Source organism: Solenopsis invicta, chromosome 10 (genome assembly GCF_016802725.1).
Source record: "Solenopsis invicta isolate M01_SB chromosome 10, UNIL_Sinv_3.0, whole genome shotgun sequence".
Taxonomy (NCBI): domain Eukaryota; kingdom Metazoa; phylum Arthropoda; class Insecta; order Hymenoptera; family Formicidae; genus Solenopsis; species Solenopsis invicta.
The window spans coordinates 16,525,837-16,547,577 of NC_052673.1; the positions used below are offsets into that span (position 1 = coordinate 16,525,837).

General features: G+C 38.7%; 2 protein-coding genes across 12 annotated transcripts in view; one reads left to right on the top strand and one right to left on the bottom strand.

The window, feature by feature from the left end:
- Positions 1-21,741, bottom strand: part of LOC105197815 — a 232,580-nt gene that overhangs the window by 103,578 nt on the left and 107,261 nt on the right. The gene's annotated exons all lie outside the window — the stretch shown is intronic.
- The window catches only part of LOC105197814 (lachesin), a 129,584-nt gene that overhangs the window by 44,633 nt on the left and 63,210 nt on the right, over positions 1-21,741 (top strand). For 2 of the 3 annotated variants that reach the window (XM_026131734.2, XM_026131735.2), the window contains exon 2: positions 17,931-18,119. In XM_026131734.2, coding sequence (XP_025987519.1) covers positions 18,068-18,119 — 52 coding nt within the window. In that variant the 5' untranslated portion in view covers positions 17,931-18,067. Of the gene's footprint in view, positions 1-5,803; positions 13,954-17,930; positions 18,120-21,741 lie in introns of those variants that run through there. The other variant, XM_039454616.1, reaches the window with a different exon arrangement.

The following is a 21,741-nucleotide window of genomic DNA, read 5'->3' on the forward strand; positions in this document are numbered from 1 at the left end:
AAACATGCTCGGAATTTTAAGCGAAAATCTTGCTACCGCGGTTAAGGGAGAATGTAAATCCGGCGTAGCCGAGCTCGCGGATTATAATTTTCATTCCACGGCATGCGAACAGGAATTTGTACGGAGCGATAGTCAAACTTACGTAAGAATTGCATCGACCAATTACCCTTTCCATCCCCAACCTATTCTCTCCGACCTACTCTCTCGCGCCGGCCGTCTTCGAGATAAATTTTTATGGTATTGAAAGTTCTCTTGGCGATGCTCGATTAAAACGCTCCGCTAAACAATTTCGCTAGAAATTGGGATCCGCTAATCGCCGAGTTGGCGAGAGAGAGAGCAACTGTACAGAACTTTCTTTTTTAAATGCCTGATACGTGATTAAATGAAAATCTGACACAGTAGTTTTAAAATTTTAGGCGCTTTCACACGTAATTGAATTTATCGTTGGAAATACGCGTCTAAATAAAATGCGTTTAAATGGTTTCTTATCCCGTTAAACCGAAACTATGAAGGTATATGAGAGAGATAATGAGATACGTTTGAATGTAAGATATATGTTTTAACTACCTTAAATATCTTTCTCTACCATAAGTAATTCCAGTATTTCATACTTTTTAAAATTTATCTTTACGCGACATGAATTTAGATGCAGGAAATGAAAAAATGATGATATAAAGGTATATATTATACATAATCTCCGAGTTTATATCATTTTTCAAAGAGAAATCGTTGTTTAGTTTTAGATTTTATTATCGGAATTTTATTACTGTAGATTTGCACATTTTCCTCTTTATTTTATTTTATATATAAGTTCCCACATTCATTTTGTTGAGAGAACGTGGAAACATAAAGTCTAATTTATAGTAGCTTCTATTGAACTTGGAATAGAAAGTTTCAGAACGGAAAGTAAAGTGTATTTCTCGTAAATTTCTTAGTGTAAAGCAAAGTCATTTTCTTCGTCAAATAAAAAATGTTTGTTATTCGTGCTTCTATACATAAAGAAAAATTGAAATAAAAAAATAAATATTTATATAATATTTACTTAAAATTCTTCTTTTTCTTATAATTGATCTCTTTATTTTCTTTCACGTAATCGAGATCATACGATTACGTCGCAAAATTTTACTGTAAATTTGTATTGAAACGGAATCTATCCTATTCTCTCTCATTGTTATCATTGCCAAAACCTGAGAAAGCGTTGATCGTTTTAGCTTCAACCAGTTACATCGACGGAAGTGGCCGAAGAGGGTTGGCTCGTTGTGCCAAGGGAAAAGAGAAAAAACACTGAGAAAAAACGAGTAAAGGACGAAGAATGGGTACCAGAAGTCAGTGAAAACTCGTAGAACCGTCTCGATGGAACACGTCGAGTCATATATAGGGTGTCTCGAGTTTTCATATAATATTTGAATCTTCTTTTTGGTAGAGATATTGAAATATAGAAATCTCCAAAATAAAAATGTTACGTTTTAAATTATTCGGAAAAAGGTAAATTCATCTTAGGTAACTATTAATTATTGCCACTATTATCATTTTACCAACTGTTCATTATTGTTATTATTATGATTATTTTATCGTTGTGAGAAATAATATTCATGTATTTCGAATTAATTTCATAGTCTTAGATTATTGACTCAAGCTTATTAAGTTGAATCGTTATATAAATTTTAACAAGAAATATTTTTATATGATCTTGATTGATGAAATATACACCCTATATAGACGGAAACAGACGAGAAAAATAGTTTACTTTTGTTTCCAATATCACTGTCTTTGATGCATTGGCGTTTCAGAATAGTGCTTATTTCGCTCGATCTCGTGAAAGGAAAGTGAATAGATTTTATACGTATCGCGTAACGCCGTCTTGTCACCAAACATCTCTGACTTTAGTACATTTTCCATTCATGCTCATAAAATTGTGAAATTTGTAAGTGCACCTATTCGTACATGATGCTTGGCTACTGATATATTATCATAAATGCGTTAAGATTTCTAGAAATAGAAAATGAAACTAGTTTAAAATTCTCGCGGTTACTCGAGAATAAAATTATTAAAGACTTCAGAAACATACGAGAAGCAACAGGCAAAACTTTGCGCAACTATTTAAATATCTGTCGAATCTTGACTATAAATGATGCTTTTGAAAATCTGATAAGAATAAAAGACCTTTCCGATAAATGCTGGCAGATTTTCGAAGCAGTTCAAGTTCTGCTCGAAATCATCGAATCTCGTACAGTTGGATTTTTGTCGCCTAACTGTCGATGGTAACGCGATCCCGGAAACAGCATGCATTAAGAGAGCTAGCCATCCTGCCCGGAATCGAATTCTATCAACTTGGAGAAGTATATCGGCGACGAAGAACCAACTCGAAACTTTTGCAAAGTCTCCTCTTGTCTCTCGGCTCCTTCCATTCGAGTCCCGCAATTGTCGCAAACTCATCCCACTCGTAAAAGTTTCTCGGCCGCGACTTTGCCGTCGCGCTGCGAAAAATATCAGCGGGGATTAGTTAACACCGTTGCAACAATTCTGACCGCAACAAGTAGTTAGCACGACACGCTTTGTCATGGAATTACATACGTAGCTCGGAAAATAACATCTACGTGACGTTCTTTTATCTTACATTGTTGTTCCAATTTGAAAGACTTTATTTTTTTTTAATCTTCAAATGTAAAAGACATGTGTTAAAAATTTTTTGTGTGCAAAAATAGGTAGGTAGAATTATCTAGGTAGAAACGAGAATTCCTTTTTTCTTTTTGATCGTATAGCAATCTGGCAAATATATTCTAAAAAAAAAAGTTTTTACCATTTTAAGATTGAGATATGATAAATTAGTGATGTAATCACCCTAACAGAACAAGATATCGTAGGAATATTCTAGAATATTCTAGATATGGTACGAACATTCGCACAATATCGTGATATCGTGCGTATATTTGTAAAATATCACAATATTCATTCGATATCTTGTGCTGTTAGGGCAGTTATGTTATCTGTCATAAACATTTAACAAAAACACGCATCAATATATGAGAAAAATTGGTGATCTTTCGCTCTCTCTCTTTACGGATACATCGCATGGAGAGAATTTTAAAAGCGTAGCCGGGATTAGTTCGGTATAGTCTTAAATAAATCGAAATCCATGGGTTGACATGCGAAAGAAGTGACCCCCGAAACTTTCGACCCTCCCACGGATTTTATCCCCTAGAAATCTCTTATTCCTCGCCTCGCCTCGCATCGCGTCGCAAAAACTCTCGGCACGAGGGATGTCAGATGCAGAGATGATGTCCCCAGCTACAATGCATGTGAGAAAGAAAGACGAAAAGACAAGGGGAAAGAAAGGGAAGAGAAAACAAGGATAAAGACAGTGGAAGTTTCTTTAAGCGGGTAGCGGTCTGCGGTAAAAAGCTGTATTGTAAAATTGAAAGTAAGCAACGTGAAAACTTTTCTGCGGTCGGCAAATCTCCCGAATTCAGTCGCCAAACCAGAGTACCTGTGCGCAACGATAAGTAAAGATTAGCATTCAAAATCCGAGAAAATGATTGTCCCCTATAGGTCGGATATATAGAAAATAATGTAGCAGTAATGATTTTCATGGGATTCATACAATGTGATGGAATCGCGAAGTGTTTTCGCGTACTCTATTTACGTTCCAATATTTTTCTATATATTTTACTCGTACGCGGATTACCCGAAATGTTTTATTGCCATGGCCTGAAAGCAAACTGATGTTTTTCATTTCACAGTATCGAGCAATTTATTATCATTTGTTATTTTTCAGTGTGATATACAGTTACACGCTTCATATTCACGTGCGAGAGCAATAAAAATTTCCTTGATAATTGTGCTCGTGCCAACATTTCTTTCTGCGTTAAATTTATTCACGAAAGATACACATTTTTTCTGTCTTTTAATCTATATTGCATTGACAATAAGTATAAATATTAGTATAAAAATTTATTTATCTTTACCATTACGCGTTTACGCGCATTCTTATTCTAACGAGATTCAGGATAATAAAATGATCTTTTTTTCTATATCCTGTTTAACTTTCTGTTCACGTTCACGTAGAAACCCTTGTATCCACGTAGGGGGTTGGGTGCACGCAATTGTTACGTAGTCACGTGAATGTGAGAATTTGTAACGCACGGTTAACATACTGCTGACGCGCATCCATCGTCAACCAGTCCCGTGGGACGAAGCTCATGCAAAGTCTTCGATGAACGTGCTTCCCCGTGGTTGTCTAAACATTTCTCCTTCTCGAACAATCGTTACGAGGTCCGTACACACACATACATGCACATTCATCAACGCGCACGCGATCGAAGACACCGTTGAATGCAAAAGGATGGTAAAGGAAGCGTATTCAAGAGACAGTGTCAAAATTTCATCTTCCCCATCATCTGCAACAACACCCCGGCGCAAATTCTCTACTCCTCACTGCAATAGCCCCGAAGTGACTGCTACACTACTTCACTACCTAGAAAAATGTCAATTTTCGAACGTGACAGTTTTCCGATTTACTAGTAGGGTGGGCTGTGGCGCTAAACGGTTTCCGCGGGGCGGAAATCGAGTGCTCGCGCGACACTTCGTTTCGTCTCGCGGATGGACGAACTGGATAGTCTCGGTGGGAACTGTCGCGCAGGGGACAGTTGGTCTTGCCTCTTTGAAGATGAAAGATCACGCCCATTTATGGTACAGTAAAAGATAAGATCTCGACATCGTCTTTCCTTCCGAACAATGAAGTAAGTTTCTGGCGGAGAGATACGCAATTTAGTTTATTGCAACTGTTATACTATAAGCACGTAGTAACACTGAGTATATTATCAAAACAGTGTTACGAGATATAAGTATAATTACACAATTATATTTGCATTGCCCGTACGTCACTTCGACAAATAATTAGTGCTTTTTAATTATATTCTTTATACAACAAACACGCGTATTTTGTAACAAAATAAAGATTTGATTTCTTAAATTAATTTTTCTTAGTATGCTTGTAGTATACATAGGGCGTCTATAAAGTCTCCTCAACCCTTATATTTCGATTCAAAATTGTAAAAAAACCTCGAAATACGTGTCTAATCATTTTGAGGAATTACTCTTTTAAGGAGATTGAAGAGGTAGAATAGTTCCTCGAAATAATCAGACACGTATTTCGCGATTTTTCATGATTTTGAACCCTTTTCAAAATACGGGGGAACAGACTTTATAGACATCTTGTATATCTTTTCTTAAAGATAAACTCTTTGAACTTTTTACTCAAAATAAAGCTTGCACAGCTCTCATTTTGAAGAGAAAGAGAGAAATGATGTGTGTGTGTGTGTGTGTGTGCGTGTGTGTGTGTGTGTGTGTGTGTGTGTATGTGTAAGCGAGCAGAAGGATGTACTTAAACGTTGAGTACCTCGGATACACGCTCGCTTAATTACACCACTATACCTTAATATCGTCCTGTAATTCTGTAATTCTGACTTTCGTGCACACAGCAACTCGACGGAAATGTACAGATCTGCTTCTATCAGCATATGTTATTGTCGTTGAAAAAACTAATTAACATTTTGATTAGATTATTGTATATATATATATACGATAATCTAATCAAAATGTTAATTATTTTTTTCAACGACAATAACATATATATATATATATATATATATATATATATATATAAAATTGTTTATCGCATTTAATCGATTACCAATTATTATAAAATATATTTAATACAGTAATTTTTAATGCAATAGTTATCTTGATTTTATTAATTTTGTTCGCATGTTAAATGTTTAACAAAAATTTCTTTGAAAAATTCTAAAAGATAAAAATTTTACGCCAAACCTTCAACATATCTATAATTGATACAATTATCCGTTTGTATAATTAATTATTGATCACGTGGTCGCGGTGTACACATATTGCATTATATTTCGACCAGAGATTTATTTACTCCCTGCGGCGAGCGCGGTGCGACGGGACATGATTTATTTCGTTCGTGTTACGCGACGTGTATTTCCTATCAGATAAGTTCTCGCAATCTTTAAGCGGCAAGCACGGAATCACTTTTTCACACTTATTGCCTTATCGAACTTCGGATGCCCTTGGCTGAGGAATGCAAATCAGCAGGGCTTAACTTAGATGAACCCTGTCGTCCAAGGAAAAGAGGCATAGAGGAGAGTGGGCGGGAGGGGTGCGAGATGGAGTAGAGATCGTGGGAGAGAGTCAGAAGTTTCGGATTACCAAGTGCAAGCCTCCTCCTTAGAATCCAAATGTCGTGGACGGGTTAGTTTGACTTTCAATGGATTGCCAATCGGTGCAAATGCGGCGCACCGTTGGAATACGATGGCACGTGCGCGGCTCGATATCCGGATACAAAATACAGCCAGCTGCCGTCTAATTGGATCAATTCTCCGATTGTGAACGTCCTTCACTAAAATAATTCGCTATGTATTCGCGTGATAAAGCCAAACATATATGTCATCTTCCACACGTTAAAACATTTAAAAAATCTATTATAAAAATCTATTATAGTTGAAAATATATATATTACTAAAATAGAAATTGATTTCATTCCCGCGAATATATCTTCTATGTTTTATCAATAATTAATATTAATTGTTACTTTAATTCTGTAACGGTTATTGTTGCAATGTTTATTTTCCACGCGGAAGTATCAGAAAATTCGAAATCTATGCAGTTTAGCTACATTCACAAATTGAACATGGAATGTACGAAGCATCGATCACTGAAATTTAATGCTCCTTATCATCAAAGGAACTGAACGACGCGAATAAAATCAAGATAAAAAAAATAACAAAAATGTCGAGAAATTCTGTACGTGGAAATTTTTGAGTAAAATCAGTCAAAAAAATTTTTCTAATGACAATAAGACGATGCGGTTTCTGAAGGATTAATCAAATCAATCATTTGCACTTTTATCAGGTAATTTGATCTTTTAAGAAAAATTGTATTTCGACCAAAAAGTGTGATAAAAGCGGAGCTGAGAAAGCTCGCGGTTATACTTGGCTTATAGCTGTGCTATTAATAAAGAAGAAACTGTACGCGAGGAGCCATGCATTCACGAATACAAAGCACCCCAACCGCGACGTATGTCCGTCCATCCTGTGGGATACCTTTGGTACGATTTTCCGTCGGGATACGAAGAGCAGTTTGAAGGTTCCTCTCGGTTTTCCCGGCTCCGACAGGCTACGTCCTGCATCACAATACTTCTCCAATTTCCTGAGCAGAAGTTACGGGACACGTTCCATCATGACGTCACGGGAACAAAGCTCTTTCTCTCTCCCCCGCCGTCTTGCTCGCTTTTCGCTCCCGCAAGCCCTCAAAACCGTTCTTCTTGTATAGAGCTGGTTGCTCCTTTCCTCCTTACACCCAGCAGAACGAGAAGAGATGGTAGTGGGGATAAATAACCATTCGGGGTAAACTAAGTTTGCGCGCGCCGCACCGCGACGAGAGAACGTCTAAAGATCGCAAACGCGGTGACGGCGACTCTCGTTCGACGCCGTTCGATCGTTAGCCGTGGAGAATCGATTCGTCTTGCTTTCAGTGCGTCTGCCAAGTTCCCGTCGCGATGGTTCGAATATGCAAAAATAATGGGCAAGTCTGCTCATTATGTTTTCGTTACGGCGCGACGCGAAAACTTGCCGCGTCGTCGTCGAGAGGGAGGGAAAAACTTTGCGTGACTCTGCGCGCGAGGCGAAAGGAAAATCCTCGTGTTTAAATTTCAAAATGCGACACGTCAATTTAATAATTTTGTTAGTCACTGTAAAAGTTCAGAGGTGCGTTTTAATTTTTGCATAGATAGAACTTTAGACGGAGATATTACTAGAAAAATAGAACGGAGTGAAAGGTAAAGGTAAACGACTATCTTTTTTCGTAAGTGCCGCTAAATTGAATGTGAAAAGCCCCGTTTAATGGTCACATGGCAATTTACGACATTCTAAAACGTAACGTTCTTTCACGTAGCATGTTATAATCCAATCTAATAGAGTATCTCGCGCTCGAAAAATTCTAGGAATTGTTGTTAAAGTACGATAAAGGAGTTGCTCGTATCTATCTAGCGGCAGCCAATTTGATTGTGACTCCTTTCGCAGAATACCGCCGAGTTCCTTAACGAAGATCCACTTATATGCAGTAAAAGTGCAATCAGCCTGATCGCTAATGCGCCCTCACGGCCGATGGGCGGCAGTTTCGTGTCGTCTAAATGGAATTTGCAATTATCCACCTCGGGCAGGATCCCGGACCCAGTATCAAGGCTCTTGATACCGGCTGGGACGGCTCTTTGGTTTGCCTGGTCCGACCCTAGGAAAACCGCTCGTAAGATGCTTGTGGTTACGTCACTGATAAAGGAATGGACGGTCAAGGTAGAGATGGAAAGGCATGCGGTTGAGGGATGTTACTAAAGCAAGTTCTTAAAGCACAAAAATATCAACTGTCTGATATTATAATATATCATGAGATTTATATTATCTGTAATATATATATATATATTGTGTATAATAAGATTTTTATAACGTCCAACTCTAAAGACATTCTGAAAACAATATCTTATCGCGCATTCGCATGATAATACATTGCTGCTATCTTCAGATATTATCCCGTGAAAGAGCATCAGGAGAGGATCAAGACCACCAGAAGCGGCATCGCTTAATGAAGCTACGCGGCGCCTTTGCCGCCGTCGTCATATGGCGAATGCGGATGCACGCATTTGCGAGCAGCGCACAAATTTATTAATATTAGAATCCAACTTGCAAGAAGGGAACGCGTTGTATCGCGTGTGCAGTTTCGTAATAAGGACGAGACTCGCTCGAGCACAGAGAGGGAAGAGCGACGGGAGGAGAACATCGGTGGCGATGAGAGGGAGGCTAACTGCCGGGCGTGGACTATGCGCGCCACGTGTAATTAGCAATGTTCCGGGGTGTAGGGACTCGACTTTAATGGAGCGCGTCGCATTAACCCCGGCATTTGCACGTCAGGCACGAAGATCGAGTGGAGTCGCGCGCACGCGGGTGTATGCTTCTCCTTCTTCGACCGGCAATGAACGGATCCGGGGAATCTCTCTCTCTCTCTCTCTCTCTCTCTCTTTCGTCGGCCATTGCGCGAAAAGTCATCCGTGAGAGTCGATTGTTGTTGACGAGCGGAAAACAAGGGATTTGTTCTTCACAAAAAATATCGGAACAAACCTGCCTTTAAGAATCACCGACTGGAGTAAAAGTACCGAATTCTTCATCATTTTTACGAAATCTCGATATATAATTCTCGGAATTATATATTTAAAATTGCGCGTATCATCGTGAGATTTATCAATCAATGTAAATTATTTGATTTATTCCATGAAAAACAGTGGCAAAAATTATGTAAGGAACGTATACTTTATAAGGTCCGTGGATAAAGATGCGGTAATAATCTCGCGGTTTTACCGAGCACAAGTAGAATAGAAGAGAAAAATAAGATACAGAAAGAAGCAACGGATGCGGACACGTGGTACACTGCATTTGGTTGTAGCGCTGCGCGGCAAAGTTATACGGTGTAAGAGCAGAGTTATATTACCTGGCCTGCGGGGTCTAACGCATTCAATTTGCGCAGGTGTTTCTCGCTACTTTCTCAATATTCGACGGCGCAGTGGGGCACGGCGCCGCCATTTCCCCGTGGCAGTAAACTCAGTTTTATTATTGATAGTCCGGCACTCGAGGTACCGTTCTCCTTCCTCCAGGAAACGGTATCCTCGCAGCCCGCGCAACGAGCTACCTGAGCCCAATGACTCGTTCGAGCATAAGTACCACTGATACATGTCCGGATGCTTTTACTCCTTTTTGTTTAAATTATTGGCGAACGAATGTCATTATTTTTCCAATGTTTAAATTCCAAGCAGTGTTACTTTGCTTCATTCGTCGCACTCAAATTCGCAAATTTGAAATAAATACTGCGTGGAGGTGAGAGAAGCAGAAGCACTCGGTACGTTATCATACGTTTCAATAATTCTTGAGAAGTACAAGAGAGGCGTTGTAATGTCCCTCGTTTACATTCTCATAAAATCTTAGCACAATCGTACGTGATCTACAATTGTGATTTCATTTCTCCGACGCGAGAAGCACTCTGCCATCGTCAGAATGGTTAACAAAGGACGAAACAAAACACGAAACGCAATCCTTGTAAAGGCAATTAAAAAATATTACAAGAGACCCTCGCCTGGAATTCGCAATGCCTCGCGATTCTCCAACCGGTTCTGCGCAAAATAAATATGCTAATTTCGGTCATAAAATTTCCGACGGCGAAATTCCGCTGAATTCATTTGCGGACTTTTCCGCGGAGAGTGTACGTTTCTGTACTTCCTCCCTCTCGCGCGGAGCTGCGTCGCGAAGTGTGATATATTAGGGCGCTTTTGCACAAAGAGCGAATTACATTCGCACTTATACGACATCCTGTAGACGTTCCAGGCTGATCATAATCTTCACGATTGTGGCGAATTAGTACTCGACGAAAATATATGTATCTCAGGTAATAAATTGCGTTGCGCAGTGAAAATTGGGAAATTTGCCAAAAGAAAAATTTTAACTTGAAAACGCGTTTAAAAAGATATATATAATTTTTATACAGAACAATTTCAAGAATCTTCGCTGAATGTTCCTTACGTTCGTGAAAAAAGAACTCAAGACTGCCCTTATTTTCATTCGATATTTTTCGAATTAAAAACAAATCTATCGAAGATATTTCTGCGTGGTATTGCATTTTTCTTGAATATAAGTTCAAACGTATGTCAATTAAGTTTAGATCGAACTGAAAAAAAAATCAGGGTTGTTTACATATAAAATATCAATATAAATATAACTTTACCTTTATGGACGATTGAATGTAAGGAACACTCGGCGAAGATTCCTTAAACTATTCTATATTCGATGCCATGCAATCGTGCATCTCGCTTACCGTAAATACGCACGGAAATTGTAGAAAGCGATTAAGTAACATTCGAGAGACCGAGTTAACTAACTCCATTAGCATTCAGGGGACATGCTTTGTGGCGTCTCCTAATTTAATAGCCCCCACAGTTTAGAGCTAGAGGCTACGACATTTCGACTGCCGCGATAGTTATGATAATAGCGCGAAAAGGAATTTCAATGCGCACTCTCGTGTGCACGTGTCGGACATATGATTGGTATTCAGTATCGATAAGCAGGTGTGGTATATCGTATCGCGATATCAGTTCCGATTCATGTTGGCACAGGTGGTGCAATATAATAGATATAATCAACAATCCAAGTATTAAAATATGATTATTGCACGTACATAAATTTTAATAACGTAACAGCACAAAGAACAAAACGGGTAAATGTGTCGATTTTGCTGAAGAGGTGGCGTGGGTAAGTTTATAAATGAGTTAATTTGAGAGTAATGTCATTAGTTATTAAATAGCTAAAGCTACTGCTATAATATCATGTTCTTCAAATGTCTCGTATTTTCGTTTCACACGAGAAGATAACACATTTTGAATTTTCCACTTTCCGGCACCTCGTTCCTACCTGCGCATCTTCGAGGAGATAAGCCCGGGGAAAAAAGTCACGTTCGCGCGGTTTATCCGATTTTCCTCTTTGTACCACCGGCGTGTCACCGCCGATTCCTTGACAAAGGGAAGCGAGCAAGGGCACGAGAGCAAAAAACTGTCTCCTTCAACACTTTCCGGATACTACCAACACTTTCGGAGAGCAGCGCGAAGCAGTGGTTCGTCGTGTTAAACGCTTCCGGTCGCTACGTGCGATCGACGAAGGCTCGCCGAGCTCGGCAGATATTTTAATGGAAGTTCGAACTCGACTTAAGATATTTTGCCCGAGCGGTGCGAGGTCGCCGAAGTGTTCATAATGAGATGTTAATGGAGTAGCCGAGGAAAAAAAGTCTGTCACTCGTCACGTCACGGTATCGACAGGTCTCTCCCTGCTCGGGATCCCTTCGGACTCCCCCTTCGTCTCCGCCTTCTCGATGCTTCTTGAGTTCGACTTCTTCTTTACGCCGTGGAACGGCGAGCATTTTCACCCTCCCGCGTGTCCTTCGATCGGAAAGGGCGAAGGGGGAGCCTTATAATCCATTTTGTCTACCGCAGACTTCGCAAATGAACTTCGCTTAAAAACCCTTTCTAGTAGGACCGGCTAACCGGGTCGATCGACAAATAATCTTGCATCGGAGATGAAATCCCGCCAGTGAACTTGCGGCGAGGACGGAAGGAGGAGGGCTGTGTGGAACTAATATTTTTTTTGATCCTAATAAGGATAGATGACAACCGCTAAGAGCACAAAATGACGAAGTCCCAAGTCATTTTTCAGCAATTATCGGCTCTGTTCGCCGCTTCGGCCACGCTACGGGACGTTTTATACCCAAACGATAATGATCTACGACGACAAGACGACACGGGGTAACGAGCAAGTTGCCGGTGTTCATTAATTCCGCGATTAAGCCTTTCGAGACAGAGTTACATCTAGCTTCTGAAAGAAGTCGTCTATCAAGTTTATTTTAGCTAAACTCTACATACAGACAGACACCGCCTGATATCGGTGCTGTTTTTAGAATAAACAAGTATGCTTAAGGTCGTTTAAAATTGGGATATCTGTTAAATCAGATCGTCATGGTCTACGAGCGTTAAATCGATATTCCTTAGACCTCAAAATAGACGCTAAGGACTGTAGTCATTGGCATTGCATTGCATTGCATTGATTTTAAGCGGAAGATTCGACTCGACGCGGAGCTTTCTATAATAGTAACGTCGTGGAAAGAGAGCTGGATGTATCCGCCTTGCGTTGATATCGCCGAGGTCAAGGCGCGTCTTGTAAGACATTGTACGTCTCGTCGGAACAAAGTTTTGGATACATTGAATTTGCATGATAGCCACATCACCGAGACGTGAGAAATAACACAAATGAGATGCGGGGAAATATATTTGATGTGGACAGCGCGATACAAGTTTGGTAGTTGTGAGTATCTTCAGCGAATATTTGATAACCCCAGGGACGCGCTGTCTAACTTATAACTACGAAATAACACCGGCGGGGGACGCGGCCGGGGCGCGCTATCATTTTGGGTTTTGCCCAACTTTCTGTTTAATATGAATGTTTTTTGTCAATTATGTCGATTGCTCGGCTAGTATTCTGAACATCGAGATAAAACTCCAATATAATATAGATAATATTTTTTTAATGTATAATGATCTTCTATGAAGATAAAATTCAGGATATTAAAAAAAAAGCTGCAAACGTTTTTCTACATAATAAATGATAAAAATGCTCACAAGTTAAATGACGCCATTTAATTTTATGCACGAGCTCGCGTGAACGTGAGGGGGCCGGTATCTACCCTCGAATACAGATCGATACATTTTATGGCTCCACGATGGAGCTATAAAATGTTTCTTCTGTTAACTCAGACGACAGCGTTTTCTCATCTCAAACTGTTGCCACTGAATTATATTTTGCCGACACACGTGAAATATCGGATCAGATTATCGATTGGGTAAACGTCGTCTAATTGAACTAACGAGACCTAAAAACTAACTAGCGATAATTACTGCTATAATTATCGTAGCGTATCGCGGCTACTTACGTCAGCTCGTATCTCAATCTGACCTTCTCGTGTTACTCAATGACGCAACTCATTAGCTGTGCTGTTTGCACGAAATGAAATTTCGAGCTCTTATTCTCGTACTTTTTGTCAGTCACTTTTCACAGTCGAGAGAAAACATTTCGTTGACGACGACGAGGTACGAGGAGAGGACGTCTCATCGATTCGGCGCCAAGTCGTTTCTTCCTGACGAACTCGTAAAAGCGAGACCGAGGGCCGTAAACCCGCTCCGGGGAAGGTCGGACGGAGCCGCTGAATATTCACGAATTCACCGACCTACACGCCGTACTACACCGAGAGAAGGACCCCCGTGTGTGCGCGCTCGTGTCTTACATATTCCGTATCCACGTAGGTGGGCCTCTCTCGACGCTTCTGTTGCGAGACCGAGAGCGAGCTGAACTTTGCAGAGAGCGTCGGAGCTCTCGGGGATACCAAGTCCAAGAGAAACAGCTAGTTTCGTATTTAATCGTTTCCTCATTCATATATTAACTTGATTTCGCACCGCCTTAGCGAAACTCCTGGTTGCGCTACGGAGTTCGATTAACGTCCTGTCACTCGTTTGCTAAGAATAACTAACGTTTGCGAGTAACGTATGTACAGCGCTGATATTGATATATAATGGATGAAAATAAGTATCTAAAGTGATAATTATTCAAGAAGACATTTTGTTCCCTGAAATTGTGTTAAGTTTATATTTGGGAACAGGAAGGCTGCTTTATTTTGGGAGAAAACCGCGGATCAATACTGAAATTCAATCATTTTTGTGTAATTTGTTTAACAATAACCTATAATAAAAAAAATGAATAATTGAAACAGAATATTTTTAATTTGAAAATCGAGAAACGCATAACGTATTGTATTTTAAAAAAACTATTACATTCAAGATTAAAGGAAGATTATTCATCGGAGGGATGAAAAGATTTTCCTAAAAACTCCGAAATTAAAAGAAAATTAATAAGTTCCTTCAAGATTCAACGCTCTATGAAGTGAAGATATCAAGCAATTACAGATTATTCTTTCCCTTGAAACGTGAATAAGAAAATTGTGCAACATGTAGTAAAATTTAGATAATTAGAATTTCTCGGAAGCGCGATCTGCATATATCAGCTCGCTCGTCATTCACGCGCGCATCAAGATGGCACGTCCGACATTTATTCAGGGAACTGTTTTTCATCCTTCCACGGACTCGAGTCGGTATCTATCTCGCATTCATTATCACACTCCCGTCCGGGCCCGCCAATTAATCACGAAAAGGAAATAAGATTTACCAACAGTCGTAGCTGAAAAATAATTATCTCGGCCACATTATCTCGCACGCCAGCTTTATCACAAACCGCCCTTTGCTTATCCTGTAATCTATGCACGTAACATCCCTGCGTATACGCCGTTTATCGGCACGACATCCTTCTACTTTATCCCCTTTTAAAACGCGTCTTATATTCGCAATTACAAAGAGATAAAATCGGTATAGTAAAGAATTATATTCACTATAAAAGACAATGCTTAATCCTCCGCAGACCACATAGGGCTTTAAATACTAATCTTTTTTTTTAAATAACAACAAACTGTGTGAAGCTACAAGAATCTTTTTATGTACACGTATAAAAAAATTATGAATTTTTTTATTATAATAATGTATTTTATTATTATAATTCTGTTTTTTTAATAAGAGCCAAAGAAATGGAAAAACTGTTTCGATTCATATAATCGTATTCTTAAATGTTGAAAAAGTATAAAAGAATGATTTTAGATTTTGTAAAGCTCAAAAACTTTGAAAAATTGTTTCTCAGTGATTCACGTGATCTAACAATAAGCAATGAAAAACAGGACGGTCTGCGGAGAGTTAATTGTCAATCTATATAACTTTTGATTTCATTTCTCCGTAAGAAATTCTTTCGCGAGATGGAATATAAACCATCGACGAAACAGCCGGAAGCCACAAAACCGCGAAACGATATCGTACGTCTCTCCATCGACGAGTCGCGGGAGTGGCAATGTACTATCATTCTGTTTTGCTAGTCGCGAACGAGGTCAAGCGGGTTGCAGGTCAGGACCATCGAGAGATAACGTATACGATATATGAATGCAGAATGCAAATTACCGTTACCCCCATTGGTCACTTTTTGCGCGTTCGCTTATGTGCAAGAGAGCGATTCGTTGCGCTTGCGGCAACCGGTTCTGAGTTCCGAGGTTGGTATGGATTGGCTTCACGTCGCCGATAACGAACTGCATCACCGCCAAGTCCGTGTTTCGCATTTTACCCCATCGTCCCGTTTCGACGACGAGGCCGCGTCTCTTTCTCCGGATCCTGTTTGCTTTAAACTTGCAAGCATCGATAATCGAATTGCAAGCTCGTTCATTATTAACGTATTATTCTTCGTGCGCTGATGAAACGGAAACAAACGGACGACGATGGAGCGGCACTCGGATGTTATAGTTCGATTAATGCGCGGCGTTAAACGTTGGACGACGATCAACGAAAGCAGGCGGTTATTAAATGCGCAAGGAGATAGCGAGATATTTACCTTCAGAGAAGTGTAATTAATATCTGTTCGTGAAGAAAAAAAAACAACATTGATTTTACAGAAAACGAAACACAAAAGTGTTACATTTTTATATATAATCGTAAAATATATAATATTTTGTTGTAGTTTTGCAACTAGTACAAGTTTTTCACAATGCACGATGGCTTGTCAACTTTGAACAGTCAAAGCATAAGTATTGTATAAAGCGTTAGTTCGCTGGCAAAGATTATCAAATTATATTTTGATTATTAACCTTTTACAGATACCCTAGAAGTGACGTTGCTTATGGCATCGGTCCTATTTGATTGCGATCTTAATCATGAAATTGGTATTATATGATCATGGATCGACACAATAGTCTGGGTCGTGCTCTGATTATTTCATAACGATCGAAGAACGGATTTTCGGGCGGAACTGAATAAAATTACTGGTGGTTTATCGCCGCTTAATGGCTGTGTGCATAATAAGCGGAAGTGAATCGTGAATCGTGGTGTCGTACCGTGTGAGTATTACGCGGAACGTATGGCACGCGGGTTTTATAAAATCGGCCACTTCACGAGACCTATAACGTCGCTATATTGTCCTTTGTATGCGTAAGTCATAAAATAATGGACGGCGGACACGCGTGATTAATTTCTCCCACGGCGACAGAAATCGTCTAAAGCGGAAATGCATTTAGGAGCAATTTATCGCCGAATATATACGTGACACGTACTTACATAAACGTGACAAACGCGCTATTTGCATTCCACCGTTGCTTTCGTTCCCGTAAATTCTGCCGGCACCTGTGATAATTTATAAATCCGCGGAAATAACTTATTTTAACTGACGGTGCGCTCGTCAAAATTGTAACAGCGATGTAATTAAATTTATCGCGACGTTTATTACTTTGTAAATGCTGGTCCGTAAATAGCACCGCAATAATACAGTTTCTGAAAATGCAGAGAGATACAATTCAAATCTCATTTATATATATGTGTATATAATAAAAAATATATATATAATATATAAAAATAATATAAAAAATATTTTACCATTATTTGTTACAACGTAAAGCTTTTATCATTTTCTTCCAAATTAGCATATTCGTATTTAAATTTACGAGAATAGTTCTCTTCTTTCATCTCTTAAATATTAAATAAATTAAAATTATTAACGTATTTATATTATTTGATTTCCTTATAATAATGAATTATTCAAGATTTCCATATATATATATATATATACTTATGTACGTTGATGTATTTATGTATATCAACGTACATAAATCTTTCAATTGCAAATGGAAATCTTGAATAATATATATATATATATATATATATATATATAAGTATATAATATATATGTACTTATGTTAAATAATAAAGTCCTCCAAATAATACAGTTTTCATCACCGTGATTAAATAATATAATTATTTTGTAATGTCGAGGAGAAAAACATGTAGATGGCAATTGCATTAATGATCGAGTGAGAAAACGTAATCACGCGGTGACTAAAATGTCAAAGTAGTTTCTTATTTATAGGGCGAAATTAACGCTGCTCCGTTCTTAACAAAGTTGGCCGAGATACGGTCGATGAACGTCACCAAGCGAAACGATACGCTCGACCGGAGAACGCGAGCGCGACGCTGCTGCTCGATCTTGAGATTCAAAGCTGCAACATGCCGAGTGAACCCTAAAGTTCGCTCGCTGGAAACGGACGATAAAGCGGCGGCCGTTCTGGCAAGCAGCAGCGACGGGCTCCAATAATGATGCCCTATTATCAAGTAAATGATATCGAATCAATGCAACTTGTTTCAGGCATGCTATGCGTCAGAGCATCGGAAACGGAGGTCCGTGCCGAAGATGACGGGGTTAAGTAGATAAAGGGAGCAGGCCTGGCCACCATCGACGACGGACGATTCCCTCGGCTTCTCTCTTTCTCATCGCAGCGCACAATGCTCTGCCACCGCGCTCTTGTCGTTCTCTTCGCTGTCAACGTGCCAATCGGTGAGTGATTTTAACTCTGCCCTCCCCTTCCCTCAAGAAGTATTCTTTCGTATTGATTCAATAGAACTTTAAAAAAAAAAAATAACTAACTGAATAATGTCTAGAATGCTCCCTAAAAAACATATATGAGACATGTCATTTGCACTGAAAATTGACGTTGCTATTATGAATGTAAAGCTTGCAACAAAAGTGAGCAATGTCCAATCCCAAGCAAAAATAATAGGTCACGATGAAACATTAAAATGTATCATAACTGATTGCAAAGTAACTTTTAATAATCATTTTGACAGCCATTTTAATGTCATGATTACTTTTTTTCCATTTGAGATATGCGATCAATTATATAGACATTTCGTAAAAGATTTTATTTTTCAAAGTTTCGAATTAAATTTCAAAGATTTTGTAAAAGTATTGGCTGGATCTCATGTCTATATTCACACACTTCAACATTTAAAATTTATTTATTTCTTGTTAGTGAAATATAGAAATAGCTTTTAACGAGAAACGTCACGTCGTTCGCAAAATGCATTTATTATCGAGAATTCAATGCAGAACTAAGTAAATTGAGGTATGTACAATGTGCATGATTTGAGCAGCAAGCTTCTGTCACATATATCATTCCCGGTCCATTACATCGGATACGCTTATTGCGATTGACGCGGGAGTCGATACATTGCAAAAGGTGTCCAATACGAAATCTGTTGTGCCCGACAACGAGCAATAACGCAGATGCAACAAGGGCACGATGCCAGCGGTGCTCTGTGTATGCGCGGTTCGCAAAATAAATAAAGTGTAGCTCGAGTATGCCACTTCCCTGCGGAAGCGCGACGCCATCCACCGTCGAGCTGTCAGATTCTTGCCCGAATGTTTATCCGATAGCAGTAAATAGAGAGGAAGCGATTGCGTTTTTGCAAATATTTCATTCTACACGGCGTTACGATTTATTGCACACGAGGCTATTCTGCTTCAGTATACGACTCCTAAATATATATTGTCAAGCATTTATCAAACTTCTTAGTGACCTTTTCTTTTTAGCACGGACAAATAAGATTCTTGGATGATTAATAGAAATAATTCAATATGTTCTTTACGTAGACAAAAAAAAATAAATTTTACGTCTGGCATTAAAAACGAATTAATAATTAAATGATCGAGTAACAAATGAGCCTTTAACAGCCTCTTAAAAATTGATTTTTTATCACTGATTGTTCACATGCCGATATTTTTTATTTTAATTAAGTCTGTACTTGATTATTTGGTTCTGGATATAGAAATTCTATAACTACTGTCTGTTCTCTTTAAGAACCGTGATAAAAGCTTAATAGGTTGTGCACTGCCGAGTAATTGCTCTTTCCCTTTTTTTTTCACGATGAATGCACCGATTAACTGCTTGAATAATCGACTCGCTGCAATCAATTCAATTTAACCTCAGCCTTGTGCTCGATCTTGAAATAATTTCGCCAATAGGTACTGTGTATACCAGACTATACGCATCGATTGTCCAACTTTGAGCTATTGGATCATTACGTTAAAGCTAACTTGAATAATTCAAAACAATTGCAAAGCTCATAATTATACAAATAAACGTTTTGTTTCAAACTAAAATTAAGATTTATGTTTATTGCACAAGTGACACGACTTTAATTTACTTAAACTTTATCGCTATTTCTAATGCAATGAAAACACTATTCATAATAAAATTAATAATAGTAAAGAATGAATAAAATTAATATTTTGTTTAAATAAAACAATTTCTCAAGTATTTTCTAATAAAATAGAAATATTTTGTCCACACTATTTAGACTATCAATCAAATTATTAAAAAAACAAAAGAAAAATAGGTGATGTCGAATTTTGCTTATCTATTTCTCATTCTAAATGCACAGCGTAAAATAACTGAAAACGATCTGTTAATTGCTCGAAAGAGCATGCACAGGCACGAAATATTCAAAGTTCGAGTTTATTCGCAATTAACATGAGTTAGTAGTGAAATAATAAACGAACGCTCATCGCAAAGTCCGAACCGCGCGATGACAACATCTGGCGCGGATATCGTGATACTAAATACACGTATATCATACAAACGCGCGCGCACGGCATATCTCGAATGTTGCCGGCACCCAAAGTGCGTCAGAAACGCCACGGGCCTGGTCGCTGTCACTGATGTTTATTGGTACTGAGAGCATCCACCACACGTACTAAAATTAATGATAGCTTGTTTAGATTATGGTCCACGAACGTAGTTGGCCTCTGGCAATCTACTCATGTCACTTAACTCCAGCGAGCTTTCGAGGTACAAGGATATACGAGGGTCAATAATTGAGTTATTAAAAATACAGAGTTTTAGAGTGAGGAGAGCTTGAACTTCTTACATTAAAAATTTGCTTATTAAATTTGCGAAATAATTTATAAGTAACAAAAGATCAGAGTAAGTAGTTCAAACAAAGATATAGTCATACATTCTGAGTTTGTTCTAAACTTTTCTGAGCTACGACAAATTCAGGAGAAATTTTTACACAAGGCACTTTTTTGGTACGATAATAACAATATCAGTACATCTGTTGTCGTTATTTCAATTGGTATTAAACAACGACTTCTGTGCAACAACTTTCGTAAGCGAAGAAAAAATCGAGAAGACAGACTCGCGGCGATGCGGAGATAGAGTCGCTTAATTTGCGATCGACGGGATACACGTCCCCTATAATCCGTCCTGTGCAACGCCGACGACGTCCGATGCAGATGCAACGGAGGATCGGTGCCAAATACGTTATACGGGCCACGGGAAATGGGCACGTAGATCCCAGATATGGCGCGTCCTCCAGTACGGTATAGGTCGCTCCGGTCTGGTCAACTTCTGGCCCTGATGTTTATTCGGCGCGAGTGGAAGCGCCGACTGCGCTTGTCGTTCGAATTAATTTACCGCTTGCGGGCCTTCGGTCTCTTCACAGATATAGATAGCCAGATAAACAGATAAAGAGAAAGAGAGGAAGAAGGAGAGATAAGAGAGGAATGAGAAATAGAAGAGGAGACAGCCAAAATGTCGATGGTACCACTCGAGCTCAGTTAAAAAAGAATAAAAAATGTATATATTATACAATCACCGGAGGGTTGGCTAAAAACAAATTTTATCGCATTAGTTTTTCTAAAAATATCTCATCTATTTAAACTTATTTTTGGAAGAAATAAACGTAATCAAAAAAATAAATAAATCACTCCGTGACTTTAACCAGAATTTTTGTTTAACAATTTTTAGACGCACGTCTAAAAGTACGTCTTCCAAAAGTAAGTTTAAATAGATGAGATATTTTTTAGAAAAACCAACGCGATAAAATTTGCTAAATAGCTTTTTATCTAACAATTTTATTTGGTTTTCATATAAAAAGTTTGCATATTTTTCTGAAATAGTCCTCTATATATACACATATAGTCAAGCTTATTTCGCGCAGATATCGTCTTTTTTCTTTCCTTGAACAGACGTTGAAAAATTGAAGCGCATTGTCAAAAATTACTATCAAATTGGCCGTGCAATGTCGTATAAGACGATATCTTTGTCAACCGTAAGGAACACCGCCTCACGTCTACGCTATAAAGAAACCGGAGTGCCTTATCCACCAGTAGTGGT